Raw genomic sequence first — 14,360 nt, 5'->3', positions numbered from 1 at the left:
CGGCTTCCTGCTGTACGCGTCATGCTTCTGCTTCACGGGCTTGGCGTTGTTCTTCCGTCTCGTTATCGGCCATGAAGACGCCGAAGTAGAGAGGGGTGTAATTGTCTTCAAAGCTCTCGTCGAAGTCGTCGAGGTCGCGGTTGTCATAGCGGTAGCCGAATTCGTCGTACTCCACGATCTCTGTTGGTCGTGAGTCGACGCCGGGGGAGCTGAAGTAGCCTTCCAGTTGATCCGTCGAAATCATGCCGAGTGGCTGGAGTATGACGCCGACTTCTCTGGAGCTAGGCAGGATCGGTGTTGAAGCCGACTTCCGCCTAGGCCTACGGGGAGAAGACGCCCTTGTAGTGAAGATGGCAGCCAAATCGTCGGGGAGTTTCATCAGGATTGGCGGGTAGGCCCCATCATCTTGATCTGGCGGTGTCGGAGTAGATGGGATCTCGTCCGAGTGGTTTGAAGCCGACTCGATCGAGATAAGCTTGGAGTAGATCTTGGCCGAGTTCGTAATACCGAACGGGACTGAGACCTGGTTCTTTCCCGACTGGTTTGGATCCGAGTCAAGGAGAGAGATCTTGCCGAAGTCGTTGGTGATGAAGTCGAGGCTGCCGAACCGAAACGCCTGCCCGGAAGGGAAGACGAGGTCATCGATGCCGGAGACGGAACCCATCGCACTAATCGGCGAAGAACTTGACGCTACCCCTACCTGGCGTGCCAACTGTCAAAACAAGATTTCGGCAATACTAAAAGGGGGTGGTTATCAAGTTAGAAAAGTGGATGGGTTTGAAGACAAGGGATTTTATACAGGTTCAGGCTTTCTTATTCAAGAAGTAATACCCTACTCCTGTCCGGGGATGATTCCGCCGAGTATATTATTGATCGTATGATCTAGGGAAAAAAAGGGTCCCGAGAGGAACCCGGACCCCTCCTTATATAGGGGAAGGAGTCCGTATTACAAAATACAGTCCATATCCCTAACGGAATATGTGATTACAGATAAAATACAATCATAACCGACTAAGATCCCGGGTATTTCCTTGATATACAAGTCTAGAAACTAACCCGAGTCCTCATAAAGATATTATATCTATATTTGGTACCGTGTACCCAACTAAACTATAACTGCCATGTAGATATGGGATATCCATAATCTCCACAATCATGTACAGATCTTTAGGACAAATGCATTTGGATGAAGTAACATGCGGCAGGTTTATTAGCCATATATAGATGTTTACTTAATCAGGGGAAAAAGTTGCCATAAGGATTAATTCAATGACATGAGAATTCATAATATAAATGGCAGACTACATACAGTGTGCATACATCTACAAACAGGACATATGGAAAATTAATCATTTGTTGCTAGACATAGAGCGAATGTTCTTAATAGGTGCAAGCAAACTTCTAGATTTGAGGAACATATTGTTGCTAACAATCGAATATGAAACAATATTGATTAGGACCCTGTGGTGGCCTATGCTTTTCATTTGAGTAATCCAAGCATGCAAGCATCATAAGAATGATCTATACGTAGAAATATTTGGACTACCAGTTTGCGAGTACCTGAAGCACTGCAGCAAGACCTTCATCTCGAAGAGAATAACATAGCACATTGTGCAGAACATGTCAAATTAAGTTTGATAGCACACATCTGCTCTCTTGTATATTACACAGATCAGATCGGTAGATTAGATGGGTTTGAATCCCAGATAAACTGCATAAAGTGAGTTGCCGCTCTAAACAAAACAGACGGTGTACATGAACAGTTGAAAAATAATTTTAGATACAGTGGGAACAGATTGAATAATGATTTAGTTCACCCTAAATTAGAAACCATTAAGAGCGGCGGAAGGGGCGCCCGTTCGGCTATGCCACGTCGGATAGGAACAGTGCACGGGTGGTTTTTTTGCTAAAAGGTCCTTCTATTTTTCTGTAATTCGATATAGGTCCCTCTCAAATAGTACCTATGAGACAATTTTTTATGTTGAGACCCTTAGAAAATCCGGATATTTCATACAAAGAAGAGGAAAAACGCGAATTAGGACCGCGCTCTAAAATATAGAAGATGAGGGGTTTTTTCGCAAAACGACGCCCACTAACGCCAACTATCACCAAACCCTAGCCGCCTCCGCCCCCTTCTCCCTCTCGTCTTTCCCTCACCCTCTCCCTCCCCTCTCGTGCCATCGCCGCCTCCGCCTCCGCCTCCCATCGCCTCCCCCTCCGCCTCCCCTCGCGTCGCCTCCCCCTCCGCCTCCCCTGCGCCGTCACCATCGCCATCCCCGTCCCCTCGCGCCGCCGCCTCCACCTCCTCCTCCGCCGCCGATGGCCAAGCCCTCAAGGTCGCCGGATCTGATGGCAGCGAGTTCGTGGTCGGCGAATCCGGTGATCTAACGGCTGATGAAGGGGATGGTGGTGATGGAGCGCGAGGTCCGGGTCACGCTCCGAGGAGATCGCCTCGGCCAGGTACCCCGCTGTGAAGCCCGGCCGGAGCCGCGCGACCCACGCCGCGAACTGCTCGTCCGGCGGCGCGCGGACGGGGGACTCGGCCTCCACCACGTCCGCGGGCACTCCTGCTTCTTCTCCTCCAGATACGCCATAGGAGCTGAAGCGACGGAGGCTGCGAGAGAAGCGGCGGGCGGTGGCGGCGAGGAGTGCCATGGCGGTCGGGCTCGCCTGCTCCGGCCGAGGCGCTTCTGGAGTATATAAATCACCTCCTGCCATGTAAGTTTACAATATATTTATGGTGTTTTTACTAGGAGTGGTACTGTAGTACAACCTTCCAAGCAAATCGAAATGCAGAGATTGTAGGAGGAAGGATTCTTGCCCTGATCGATGCAAGTTCAGAAATGTAGTACTCCATGCAGAATTATTTTGTCAGATCAGTTAAATGATGTGCACATTTTGGCTATGCATGAGTAATTCAGCTCAATGCCAATCTCATGAGAAAAATAAGCAGCATACTAACCATTGATCTGCCAAGATAAGTGAGAATGACTGAAACAGCTTTCCCTTTGCAGTTTGCAGTAGCAGCAATCTGAATGAATATTGCAAATCCAAGACTTGATGACCACTTTTGCTGATCAGACAAGAAGAACGGCCAAGAAACATTGTTTGGACTACGCCCCATGGCAGATTGGCAGATGGAGAATTTACGCATATGCAAATCCTGCAATTTCTGCATAAATTGTAAGTGTAATTCACGAGCTTTTGATGAAGCCTGCATTCCATTTCTTCTAGCTTGGCATATGCACTATGCAGGACTGCGTGGTTCAGAGATTTTGCATTGCACAGGGCCCGAGAAGGCTGCATCATCTCGTCTATAGCTAATAAGCATGTTTTCTTCCCTTCGTTCATAGTTAGATTTGAGTGAAAAAGGGTGTCCTTTTGATGGTCTGCTCATAGAAAACTTTGCTTGCAATGTGTGAGCTCAAGGTGCCTTCTCTCCATTGTTGAGAGGTAAGGAGGAAGGGAGCTTGCTCAATTCGATTTCCCAGGAGGGAGATGGGGAGCTTGCCAGATAAGTGGGTGTGTGTGTGTAGCACTACGATGAAGCTGCTCATATATAGCTAGGCAGCAGCTATATATTGCCTGACCAACAGAATTCAGAGAACCTCTATTTCATCTGAAGTTGATGTCTTGTGAGCACAATTCAATCCTGAAGAAGAACATGAACCTGCTTCAGAGCACAATAAAGGGATGAGATTGGTGAATCTGAATGGTCTGAGGTTCTAGAATTAATCCTTCCACCAATAAGAAATACTGATTATTTAGTATTATCATGACTTCGTACTTTAATCATGTTAGATTATATATTACTAGAATGCCAGTGGTAGCCCGTTTGTTACCAAGCAAAGATTTATTTTTCAGCTTTCTGCATGAGGGGGGACATCAGTAACTTCGAACAGACACCCCTGCATGTTAAGTATGATTTTGATGTCCAATTTGTGTAAAGTTGTGCTCCTTTACCTGAATACGCTTGGAAATTCGCTTGATGTAGATAATGATGCCTGAGCTGTGTGGCTGCAGATGCTCCCAGCTGCAATCTCTTTAGTTAATTACCTAAATGACCTGTGCTTTCAGGTAAGTGTCTGCAGTCAACTGAAATATTTGGCTAGCATGTAACTCTTGTTTTGCTAATTATCAGTAAGAGCTCACATAACTTTTCTTTGCTTTACTAATCTGTTTCATAATACCTTCCATATTTGATTACTATGTGGTAGTAATTATTTTTTTGATCATTGTCAATACAACTACATAAATATAAGGGATTTTGGGTGGATGTGACAATGAAATATATATATTACTAATCAATTTTTAAATGCAGATGTACCAGACACCTCCTCCAACACTGAAGTAGAGCTATCAGCTCATCGCCCTTCTAATACCACCAGATCAGGTAAATCTAACCTCTATTTCTATCTAAATTAGTTAATTTCTTGACAGGGCATCATAAAAAACAAACAGCTACAGATAATAAAGACAAAAAGAATGCAACCTCCTATAATACTATTACTAAAATTTTATCATACCAATATCCTGTATTTACATCTATTTATGCTGATGCAACCTAACATCTCGTAGAATTTACACACCTATCTATTAGCTTAAAATTCTCCTCAACTATCTCTCTCTTCAACTTTCAGCCTATGTTTTTTAAACATCACTCTACTTAAAGATAAACGTGCCAAATAATACATACAAAAGACATTGTCCACCAACAACAAAACCTATTCACATCATAGCTTCAATGATATGCATTCTAATAATGACTATCAACATCTAAAAACATTAGATAGCGTCGGCTAGGGAGGCTGAAGCCCACCGAGATGGCACAGGTGCTGGGAGGTACAGAGGCAACTTCTTTTCTTTGATTTCTCTGGTTAATTTATGTTTTTTTCTAATTGAGAATAGGCGATAGATAGATTAGTGATTTGTAATAATCCAAATCCATAATTTTTATTTGTCTAATAGCACACATAATCGATTATCTTGGCACATAATCGATTAAGATTTCTGCTTGGTTGCTTTTGTATCTATAAATTAATATGCTCCATAGATTGGTGATTTACTGATGTGATTCATTTCTTTATAGTTTACCATATAAAATGCATTAACTTTTTTAGTCAGTAAAGCTTCCATTACCTAGAAAAAACTTTGGAAAGCATGCAGGTTGCAGCCTCACGTTTGCTTATAACAGGTCGCTTGTGCATATTCCGATTTGAGATTGCACTCATTAATGAGAGGTTTTGTTCTCTTCTTGTTGTTGTGGGTTGCTTATGCACTGTGCCACAGGTGCTGGGAGATACAGGTACAATGTCACTTGTTCTTTTCTTTTCATTTTGTCTTGATCCAATTTCTTGACCTCTTGACCTTATTGCTCGAGCAGCATAGTCATCTGAGCAACTCCGGCTCTTTGCCGGTTTGCGCCCGTCAAGATCTTCGAGGACGACATGCATCTTGCCATCTCTGTTTGCTTCACATCTTCCAGTAAGTGTAGGACTTAAAATCCATGGGCATTTTTTTCACTTCCCAGTCATAACATACATGTCATAATGTTAAGCACTAATTGATTTAGTTATAAACTATGTTTGTGATTACGCTAGCAGGTCCGATTGCTCAATGGAAAATATTTTTTTCACAGATAGACAAGTTATATTTCTATTCAAAAATCACTTATTTTGGTATCAATGACTAGCGTAACCAACTCAGATGATCTTTTTGTTGTAATGCAGCATGTTCAGCATGGATGGTCACTTAGCTCCATGGCCTGAGCTTGTCAAGTTACACAGAAAGTATGGGATTTTGTTGTTCATCGATGATGTTAGTGTTTTTATCTCCCCTGAAATACATTTTTTTCCTGGGCTATTGGTAATCAAGTTATGTTGCAATTTTCCTTTTCAAGGCACACAGAAAACTTGTTTGTGGTAACGATGGTGGTGGTTTTTAACACTTTTCAGCACGGCTTCATTCTCACTACAAATAGAAAAATGGCTTGATGTCGAGTAAGAGTTGATAATAGATTACTTTTCTAGACCCTTTGAACTAATCTTAAATTTGTCCGCCATATTATGTAATGATTCTTGCTCGAGCTTCTCCATATATTCCTAAAAAAACATAAATAAGACCCTTTTATATGTTTCACTCTCACTGAATCACTTGGAATCAATGTTCTTAGATGGTATCGTTTTTGCACAAATTTTTTAAGGTGTTACTTCATAAGGTATATTTTGTCTTATGTGCTGCTCATGAAATTTTCCCTCTTATTTTCTAATGTTTTCTTTTATTTTAATGATGAGGTATCCCCAGCCCCAGGAGATGTTGAATGTATTCATGGGAAGCTGGGCCTTTTGTCTTTTTAGAAATCGATCTAGACACCAATAAACATGACCTTTTAGTATGGCAACTGCTTTTTATATCACTAACACATTCACATATTTTAATGATGAGGTTTTCGTTGCTTTCTGGTTTCAGCAGAACCAAGAGCTAGCATGATCTACAGCTCAATTCAGCACATGAGTGCACTTATGATCTATATGGTTACCAATGGTAGACAATATATACTTTCCATGGTTTAGGTTCCATTAAAATCAATTTAAGTTTTGAATTATGGGGTATTGTCAATACAAGGTTGCATGTTTCTGAAGTCATTTCCCACAGACTATACTCATGTCCATGTGCTTTTGTACATGAGATAATTTGGAAATTGGAATGCATGGTTGGATGCATATGCAGTTATTTGGTACTGGTTGTGGTGTTTTTTTTCGATAGCATGTTATGACTGCAATTTTGGGGTTATCCTTGCAGGCTATTCCTGATGTTCCAGCGTTTCCCAATTGAATAGAAAGGAACTAAGGAAGGCGTAAAAAGATGAATGCGGTACTATCTTTTATTTATTGTCATCCCTTCCACTCTTCCAGAATTAATACTTCCAATAATTTGCATTTCTAACACATCTCCTTTCACACACGTTGGATATGTGACTACCATATGCTTTCCTGGCTTCTTGACCAGATGTATAAAAGAAAGTAGGTCCTATGTCAATATCTTCCTACTTTCTTTGTGTGTTTGTGGCGGGGGGGGGGGGTCTCCAGACTTTAATTACTTTACTTACAGCATATTAAGAGATGTGCTTCAATGCGTTCAATAAACAAATCAATCTTCATATTCTGAATCATCCAATTTTTAACTTCTACTGTTTGGTAGGTTTCTCTATTCGCATGTTCAATACTCAATCTTGAACCCTTATACATTGCTTTCATTTATCTGATGACATTTACATATAAATCTCTGTTAATAGCATTGTCATTTAATGCTAGCAGCTCTGCATTATTCATTTTCATTTGCCACTTGTGATGTTCACCTCGAGGAAATCATTTATAACATGATTTTAATTGGTGTGGAAGCAAACAAAGCATACTGCTAGATTATAGTATAAACTTGTGAAAGATATATTTCCTTTGCCTTGTTTATATCCTAATAGATTAATTGTGTTTAGAGAAATACCTGAGCTGAAAATGCTATCGAGATTATGGCTAAAAGAATTTGATTTTGGTAGAATATATAAGAGGGAACAAAAAAATATTCATTTCACAAAAGTCGTGTGTGTGCATGTATCTGCGCATAGGCATTTTTTTTAGCAAAAATACTATATGGTGATTCTTTTACAAATTGTCAATCCATTGTTCCATCTGTGTAATGGGACTATCTTTTTCCCTATGGATAATCATGGCAAATTCATAGTTGAAGCGATGAAAACAGATCTACATGTAACTAGCCATTTGAAAGTATAACATATCAATTTTGCTGAACGAGTTAAAAATGAACTTTTGTTACTGGAGTATCCTTGGATTTTTGTGAAGTAATCGACATAAAAGATAATTCCTACCAAATTTATTTAGCTTTTGCAACTAGCCATTAAAAAATGTGCCAAGAATAAACTGCAAAACACAATCCTATGTTGTGTCATTTTGAGCATGTGCAAACCAACAATTGTACTCACCGATATCCTTTGTTGATAACATTCACTTTCCTTAGATGGTTGGTTGAGATTGTACCTTCAGCTTCAGTATTGTTCGTCTTAAGGAAACTACCGACTAAACGGGGAATCACACAGCACCATCCAACATTAGGTCAATCTGGGAGTCCCCAATATGTCATTTCAAATTGTTCAGCTACTCTATGTGAGCAGAAATGCAGGTTGTCCGATACAGATGAACCATGAAATCCTATTGATTGAATTGCACAGTTGCTTGATTTGCTTTGTATATGTACTGGTTATGCATTTTGTTCTCATATAAGTAATGTTGAGTGCCAACCCCAGTTTGTAGAAATACAAATATAAAATGTATCCCAGTGATATTTCCACTTTGAATCGTTTATAATTTGGACCACATGATTGTTCTATACAACTTTTTAGTTGTTATTTGTTGCATGCTTACAATATCTAATACTGGAAAGAAAAAATATTAAAATTGCTAAGGACAAAAGAAATTACATACAAGTTACATTCTTTTCTTGTTTCTTAAATTGTAGTACCATATCACTTATCTTAAGTAAAACCATGTTCTGTTGCCACTTATTAACATTTTTTTTCAAAAAGAATCCATTAACAAAACCATGGTATTTCTTCACCGTTTGTAATTACATATATAAAAAAGTTAATATTTTGCATGGAGCTGTTGAATGAATATTTCCTTGATGTTTAAGATTCTTAAAACTATGTAGATCCGAGTGGCAATTTTCACTTTGGAGGTATGCAACTGATCCTCTCATTCTATTATTTTTTACATTATACAAGGGTCTATCCCTATAAAGCTTATTCTACAGACTTGTCTACATTATGCTTGAATGGAAAATTCATCTAGCCTGCAACTCCTACAATATCTACCATACAGATCTTGGTTATAGTCATACACTTCTGCTAGACCTAAAAACTCATGGGACAATATGTAATCTGTATTGCATTGGAATATTGGAATTATTTCTTACCGCTAACTTAATTCATACACTAGCTAAATGTAAGATAATTGGAATTATTTCTTACCGCTTTGATCTAATAGAGGAAGTATCAGCGTAACCATTTAAGTAAAACAATCTTTTTACCCCAAATGATAGGTTGATCCCAACTCTATTAGTTGCTTATATTCACAACATTTCCTTCCATTGCAATATTTCTTTATATACAATTTGGTTTAAATTAATATTTTCATCTATATTTGTCATGTTTTGCTTATCAGTGCCCTCACACGCCTGTTGATATATGATATATTATATAGTTTTTGTTATGTAGACATCACATGGTTTCAATTAGATTACAACCATATTTGAATTATCAAGATATTTGCTTTGCATGATCTACAATGTATTTTAGCTTTGAAACAGCTGCCAGTATCATTGTTTTCTATTTGCAATTAGAATATTGGCAGAATAATATGGCCACTTCAAATTTTCACTTAGTTCTATTGCTTGACAGAATTAATGTGGTTTGGTTGGGTTGGTCCAATTGAAAGGGTTGCTGTCATTCTGCTCTGTTTACTGGTGACGCATTGGCTTGGAAATTAAGTCTTCAGCCAGCTTTTGCGCAAAACAATTTAGAATAATTTTTGCTTGCTATAATTTTATTTGTTTGTAAAAAATTGTGTCAAAAAAATGTCACAGAATTGCTAGCTATTTTGCAGTTCTAACTAGGCTAGATGACTCTATTGTAGTTTTGAACTGACATACTGAAGTTTTTCGTCTCAGTCATTCTGTGATCCCAAACAAAATCAGCATGATGTGTCTCAGTATGCTACCCATTGTTTCCAGCACTGGCTTTCCGTGGCAATAGAAGGTATGATATATGAAAATGAAATAGTTAATTTCCTAGGTTTGGAAGCTCATGAGTTAAACTTTATGTGATCTCAAACAATATAATGGTTTTTCTTAGGTCTGGAAAATATGGTAATGAAATTTTCATTGGCTGTTATATGCAATTTTGGTTATCTATTCCTTGTGAAGCACGTTGATGAGAATAATAAAAGTATAAGTTGGTCAAGCTAAAAAAGGGATTTTTTTTTTTACTGAAGTTTCTCAAATCTTTCAAGGAAAGACAAATCTTGAGGATAACCTGCCATTCCTTCCAGTGCGTCTTAAGTTTAAGAGTTGGAAGACAAATCAATATCAGAGTATGGGACCATGTTGCTTGCAGCCACCGATCAATTGTGCCTAAATTAAATCTGAAGGTGGTTAGTTGATTGTACAAAACAGTTTGTTTTTCTGATTGATGTTATGGTATGCTTGCTAAAATGTCATGGTTCCTTCATTCCATAACTACTCAAACCTTCCGCTGATATTAAATTAAATGTATTTCTCTCATATGTGCCTGCAGGATTATCAAGAAGAAAATATAAATTCTAAGAGGCATACTTATATTATCGCAGCTGCTCTATATTACCAGAAATGTTAGCCGCTAGCTTTAGATTATCTGTGCAAGTTGGCTTTCTCTTCCATTGATTCTATTGATTGTATTGCATAGGTGCTTCATCTGCTTTGATTCTGTACCGGATATGAGTTCTCAGATCAGTAATGTCGAGTTCTATATGAATATAGCACCAGCCCAAGTTTGCAGAAATACAAACATGAAATGTGTCCCAAGTGATATTTTAAGTTTGAACCGGTTTATAACTTGTCCTATATTTTATTGCCCTTGGGGTAATTGCTTATTTGACCCTGTTTTCAATCCTAACTACCAATTTGACCCTACTTTTTTAAGTTTGCTTATTTGACCCTCCTTTTCGAAAATGAAGAAACGGTATGACCTTATTCTGTTAAAGTCATCTAACGGTGTTAAATGAAGCACAAAATGTCTCTTATGCCCTTACAAATTTGACCCTATTACATGTGGAACCCACCCGTCAGTTCTCTCTTCTCTCCTCTTTTCTCTCTTCACCTCTGCTTCTTTCCTCCCCGCCGCCCCATCCTCCCTAGGCGCGCCAGCCCTGTCACCACTGATCTCATCGCGTGCCGGTGCCGCCGCTGCCGCCGGTGCCTCTCTCCGGTGCAACGCCACGACCTTCCTCCTCGCGTCACCCCAGCCACCGTTTCTCTCTCCGCGTGCTGGTGCCCCCGCCGCCGCCTCCTCTGCTCGCTCCCCGCGTCGGTGTCGGCGCCGCCGCCTCCTCCTTCCTCGTGCCGCCGCCGCCGAGATGTGAATGAGAGAGGGTCGGGCCCTCCTCCCCGCGCCGCCGCGTCCTCCTGCTCGCTCCCGGCATCAGCGCCGCCGCCGCCTCCTCCTTCCCCGTGCCGCCGCTACCGCCGAAATGTGAATGAGAGAGAGGGTTGGGCCCTCCTCCCCGCGGCGCTGCCTCCTCCTGCTCGCTCCCCGCATCGGCGTCGGCGCCGCCGCCACCTCCTCCTTCCCCGTGCCACCCCCGCCGAGATGTGAATGAGAGAGGGTCGGGCCCTCCCACCGCCGCCACACGCAGCAGCCGCCGCCACACCAGCTGGGGATCCGCCGTGATGACCGGGCGCCGGCGCAGATCCCCCCGTCCCGCCGCCGCCGCCGCACACGCAGAGCGCCGCCACCGCAACTGGCGCAAGAACGAGAGAGAGATGTGAGAGAGATGTGTGGATAGGGTTTAGTGGATGGATAGGTTTCCTAAGGGGTATTCTGGGTATTATGAATATTAGTTACATTTCTTTTTTTATTTTAAATCAAAACTTAACGGATTAGTGGAAGTAGGGTCAGACGGAAGCTTCGTTTTGGAAAAGGAGGGTCAAATAAACAAACTTAAAAAAAATAGGGTCAAATTGATAGTTAGGGTTTAAAACGGGGTCAAATAAACAATTGCCCCTTTATTTGTTGGATACATGTAACACTTGATGCTCAAAAAAACAGCACAGGACGCATACTGAAGTCACAAAAATAAAATGAAAACAAATTATATGCATGAGGCGCTTGGCGCGCCCCAGTCTAGTTTTCTTAATAGCATGTACATTCCAAGAAACTTCTACTTCTTTTAATTTCATAACAGCTTGTACATTTAAACGAATTTGATCCTGTTCACTTATAAAATCATATCAGCAGATTTTTATGAAATGACCATCAGTCTAGACCTCTTGAAAACAGAAAAATAAAAATGAATCTCTTCAAAACCATGTACATAAAGAAAAAAGGGGAAGAGGAAGGCAGCCCAAAACCTCGACTGCTGCACAAAAAAAAAAGAGTCAGAAGATATAGGGATCCAGAAGTTAGTAAGCAAAGAAAGAAATAAGGACCCAGTATTAGCAACAAAGAAAGAGAAGCGCAACAATCGCTACCCACCAGGCATTTGCTGAGCCGCATCCAAGCAATCAACATGGCCAAGCTGCGTTGCCGTCGTCACAGGGACTCCGGAGGCAACCACCTCCACCACCTTGACGACAGCGAGGCGGAGTCCTTGATATGTCGGCGTTGGGATCTGTCGACGGAGGAGCAGCCCGATGCAGGGCGATGCAGAGGCGAGGGGGTCGTGCCAGGCCAACGCAAGGCGTGGGAGAGGCAGGGGATCGGCACCGACTGCTGTGGAGAGACGAGCAGGGCACGACGCCATCCCCATTGCAAATCCCACCGGCAACGCGGAGGAGATCGGCTTGCCAGGCGAGGACAATGACCCCGGCGACTCCGGACGATGGTGATCTGGCGGCGCAGAGGCAGGCGCCCAGGCGAAGAATGGGGGCGGCCCGGACGAGAGTGAGTGGAGGGCGGCGAGTGTCGCTGTCCCAACAAAGATGCGGCGGCTGTTGAGGGGGAGCGAGAGCGACGGAGAGAGGGGAAGAGAGGGGGTTGTGGCGAAGTGGATCGGTGGATTGAGGGGAAGAGAGGGGGACGCCGAGGTTGGGGAACGGGGAGGAGAAGCCGCCGCCGGTGGTGGACGACGCGGCGGCGGCGGATGAGCCGATGGAGGAGTCGCGGCGGGACATTGCAGCGGTGGAGATAGTCGCCGTCGGTGGTGGTGGGTGAGGAGCTCGGCGGTAGAGTGGATGGCGGTGGCGAGGAAGGGCCTCATCGTTTGGCTTTTTTTTTCGTAATAAGCCAAAACGGCTTATTAGAGAATAAAAATAAATTTGTAGGTAAAACTTTTATATATGTGTTCTCGGTGACTTAAAAGCCAATGCTGAAAAAGAAACTACGTTGAAAATATCTCAAAATCAATGTCAAAATTAAGTTTGAAAATTTAAATTTTGGTTTTTTTTCTTTGGCTGAATAGGCCATCCGATGGGAGCCGAAGGGGACGATGGCGGCTGGGTTTCGGTGGATTTGGTTTAGGATCGGCTAGGGTTTGGGGAACCAGGGATATGAAGCAATCGCAACGCGGTTTTAGCAAAATAACCCTAGTGCGTCCACAGTAGTTATTGAATTGTTTGGATAAAATGGTCAATTCACCTTGAAAATGTTTGGCTTGACCGCGAAGTGGCTTGAGTCTGAAAATTTTTGGCTCCTGCCCCAAAAAAATTTGGCGCCATATCTTTCTAAAAAAAATAGTTTCAAAATATTCAAACTTCGAATCAAATTTTATCATACTAAATGATAACAAAGTGCTAAATGACCACTTTAAACAACATTTACAAGTACTAAATGATTTTAACTGAAAAAGTCATCAATAACAAAGTGGTATAACTCATCAAGATCTATAACTTTTATTTTAGTCATTTCTTCATCCGAGAAAGTGATTTGTAACATTGTTCACAAAATGTACATATCTCTTATATAGTTATAAACTATAACAGAGATATGTAATTTTGTGAACAATGTTAGTATCACTTTATCGGATAAAGAAATGACCAAAATAAAATTTATAGATACTGATGAGTTATACAACTTTGTTATTGATGACTTTTCAGTTGAAATCATGTAGTATTTGAAAATGTTGTTTGAAGTTGTCATAATTTGAAATTCAAATTTAAATTATTGAAATAAAGTCATATAGCAAAATGACCAAAACAAAAATTATAGATATTGATGAGTTATACAACTTTGTTGTTGATGACCTTTCCAGTTGAAATCATTTAGTACTTAAAAATATTGTTTAACGTTGTCATAATTTGAAATTCAAATATTATATAGGTCAATCAAACTCAGATGGAAAAATAACCAAAATAAAATAGGTAGATCTCAATAAGTTATACAACTTTGTTTTTGGCAACTTTTTTACATAAATTCATTTAGTATGTTAAAATTCGAACAGAAGTTTTAATATTTTGAATTTAATTGAAAGGAGGGAGGTAGAATGGACTTCTCGGCGATGGAAGAGCAAAAGGGCTGGCCCATAACAGGCCTTCTTTCATCCCATCTCTTTTTAACCTTTCTTTTCTTTTTATTTTATTGTACCACTATGAAGTAACAC

General features: G+C 41.0%; 1 protein-coding gene and 1 pseudogene across 46 annotated transcripts; one reads left to right on the top strand and one right to left on the bottom strand.

Moving 5' to 3' along the window:
• The first annotated feature begins 2,130 nt into the window (after positions 1-2,130).
• Positions 2,131-10,635, top strand: LOC4346453 (uncharacterized). Of its 46 annotated transcripts, XR_010734953.1 has the most exons (14): positions 2,148-2,718; positions 3,015-3,183; positions 3,865-3,919; positions 4,024-4,077; positions 4,322-4,393; positions 4,790-4,842; positions 5,195-5,305; positions 5,384-5,484; positions 5,730-5,817; positions 5,900-5,999; positions 6,802-6,873; positions 9,739-9,826; positions 10,062-10,217; positions 10,364-10,635. XR_010734953.1 is itself a non-coding variant. In XM_066304095.1 (10 exons), exons 6-9 carry the CDS (start codon positions 5,234-5,236, stop codon positions 6,836-6,838), a joined length of 270 nt encoding a protein of 89 aa, XP_066160192.1. In that variant the 5' UTR covers positions 2,131-2,718; positions 3,015-3,183; positions 3,995-4,077; positions 4,322-4,393; positions 4,790-4,842; positions 5,195-5,233; the 3' UTR covers positions 6,839-6,873; positions 8,032-8,250. The 46 variants fall into 46 exon arrangements, 3 of the variants coding, with proteins under 3 accessions (XP_066160192.1, XP_066160191.1, XP_066160193.1); XR_010734967.1 differs by lacking the exon at positions 3,865-3,919 and having other exon boundaries at positions 2,131-2,718; positions 3,995-4,077; positions 5,389-5,484; XR_010734946.1 differs by lacking the exons at positions 3,865-3,919; positions 5,900-5,999 and adding an exon at positions 9,923-9,936 and having other exon boundaries at positions 2,131-2,718; positions 3,995-4,077; positions 5,730-5,789.
• Positions 10,636-12,284: 1,649 nt separating this feature from the next.
• On the bottom strand, positions 12,285-12,936 carry LOC107278941 (uncharacterized; annotated as a pseudogene).
• Between the last annotated feature and the right edge of the window lie 1,424 nt (positions 12,937-14,360).

Source organism: Oryza sativa, chromosome 9, assembly GCF_034140825.1.
Source record: "Oryza sativa Japonica Group chromosome 9, ASM3414082v1".
Lineage (NCBI taxonomy): Eukaryota > Viridiplantae > Streptophyta > Magnoliopsida > Poales > Poaceae > Oryza > Oryza sativa.
Note: the sequence above shows the minus strand (reverse complement) of the source record. Positions and strands in the feature narration are given on the sequence as shown.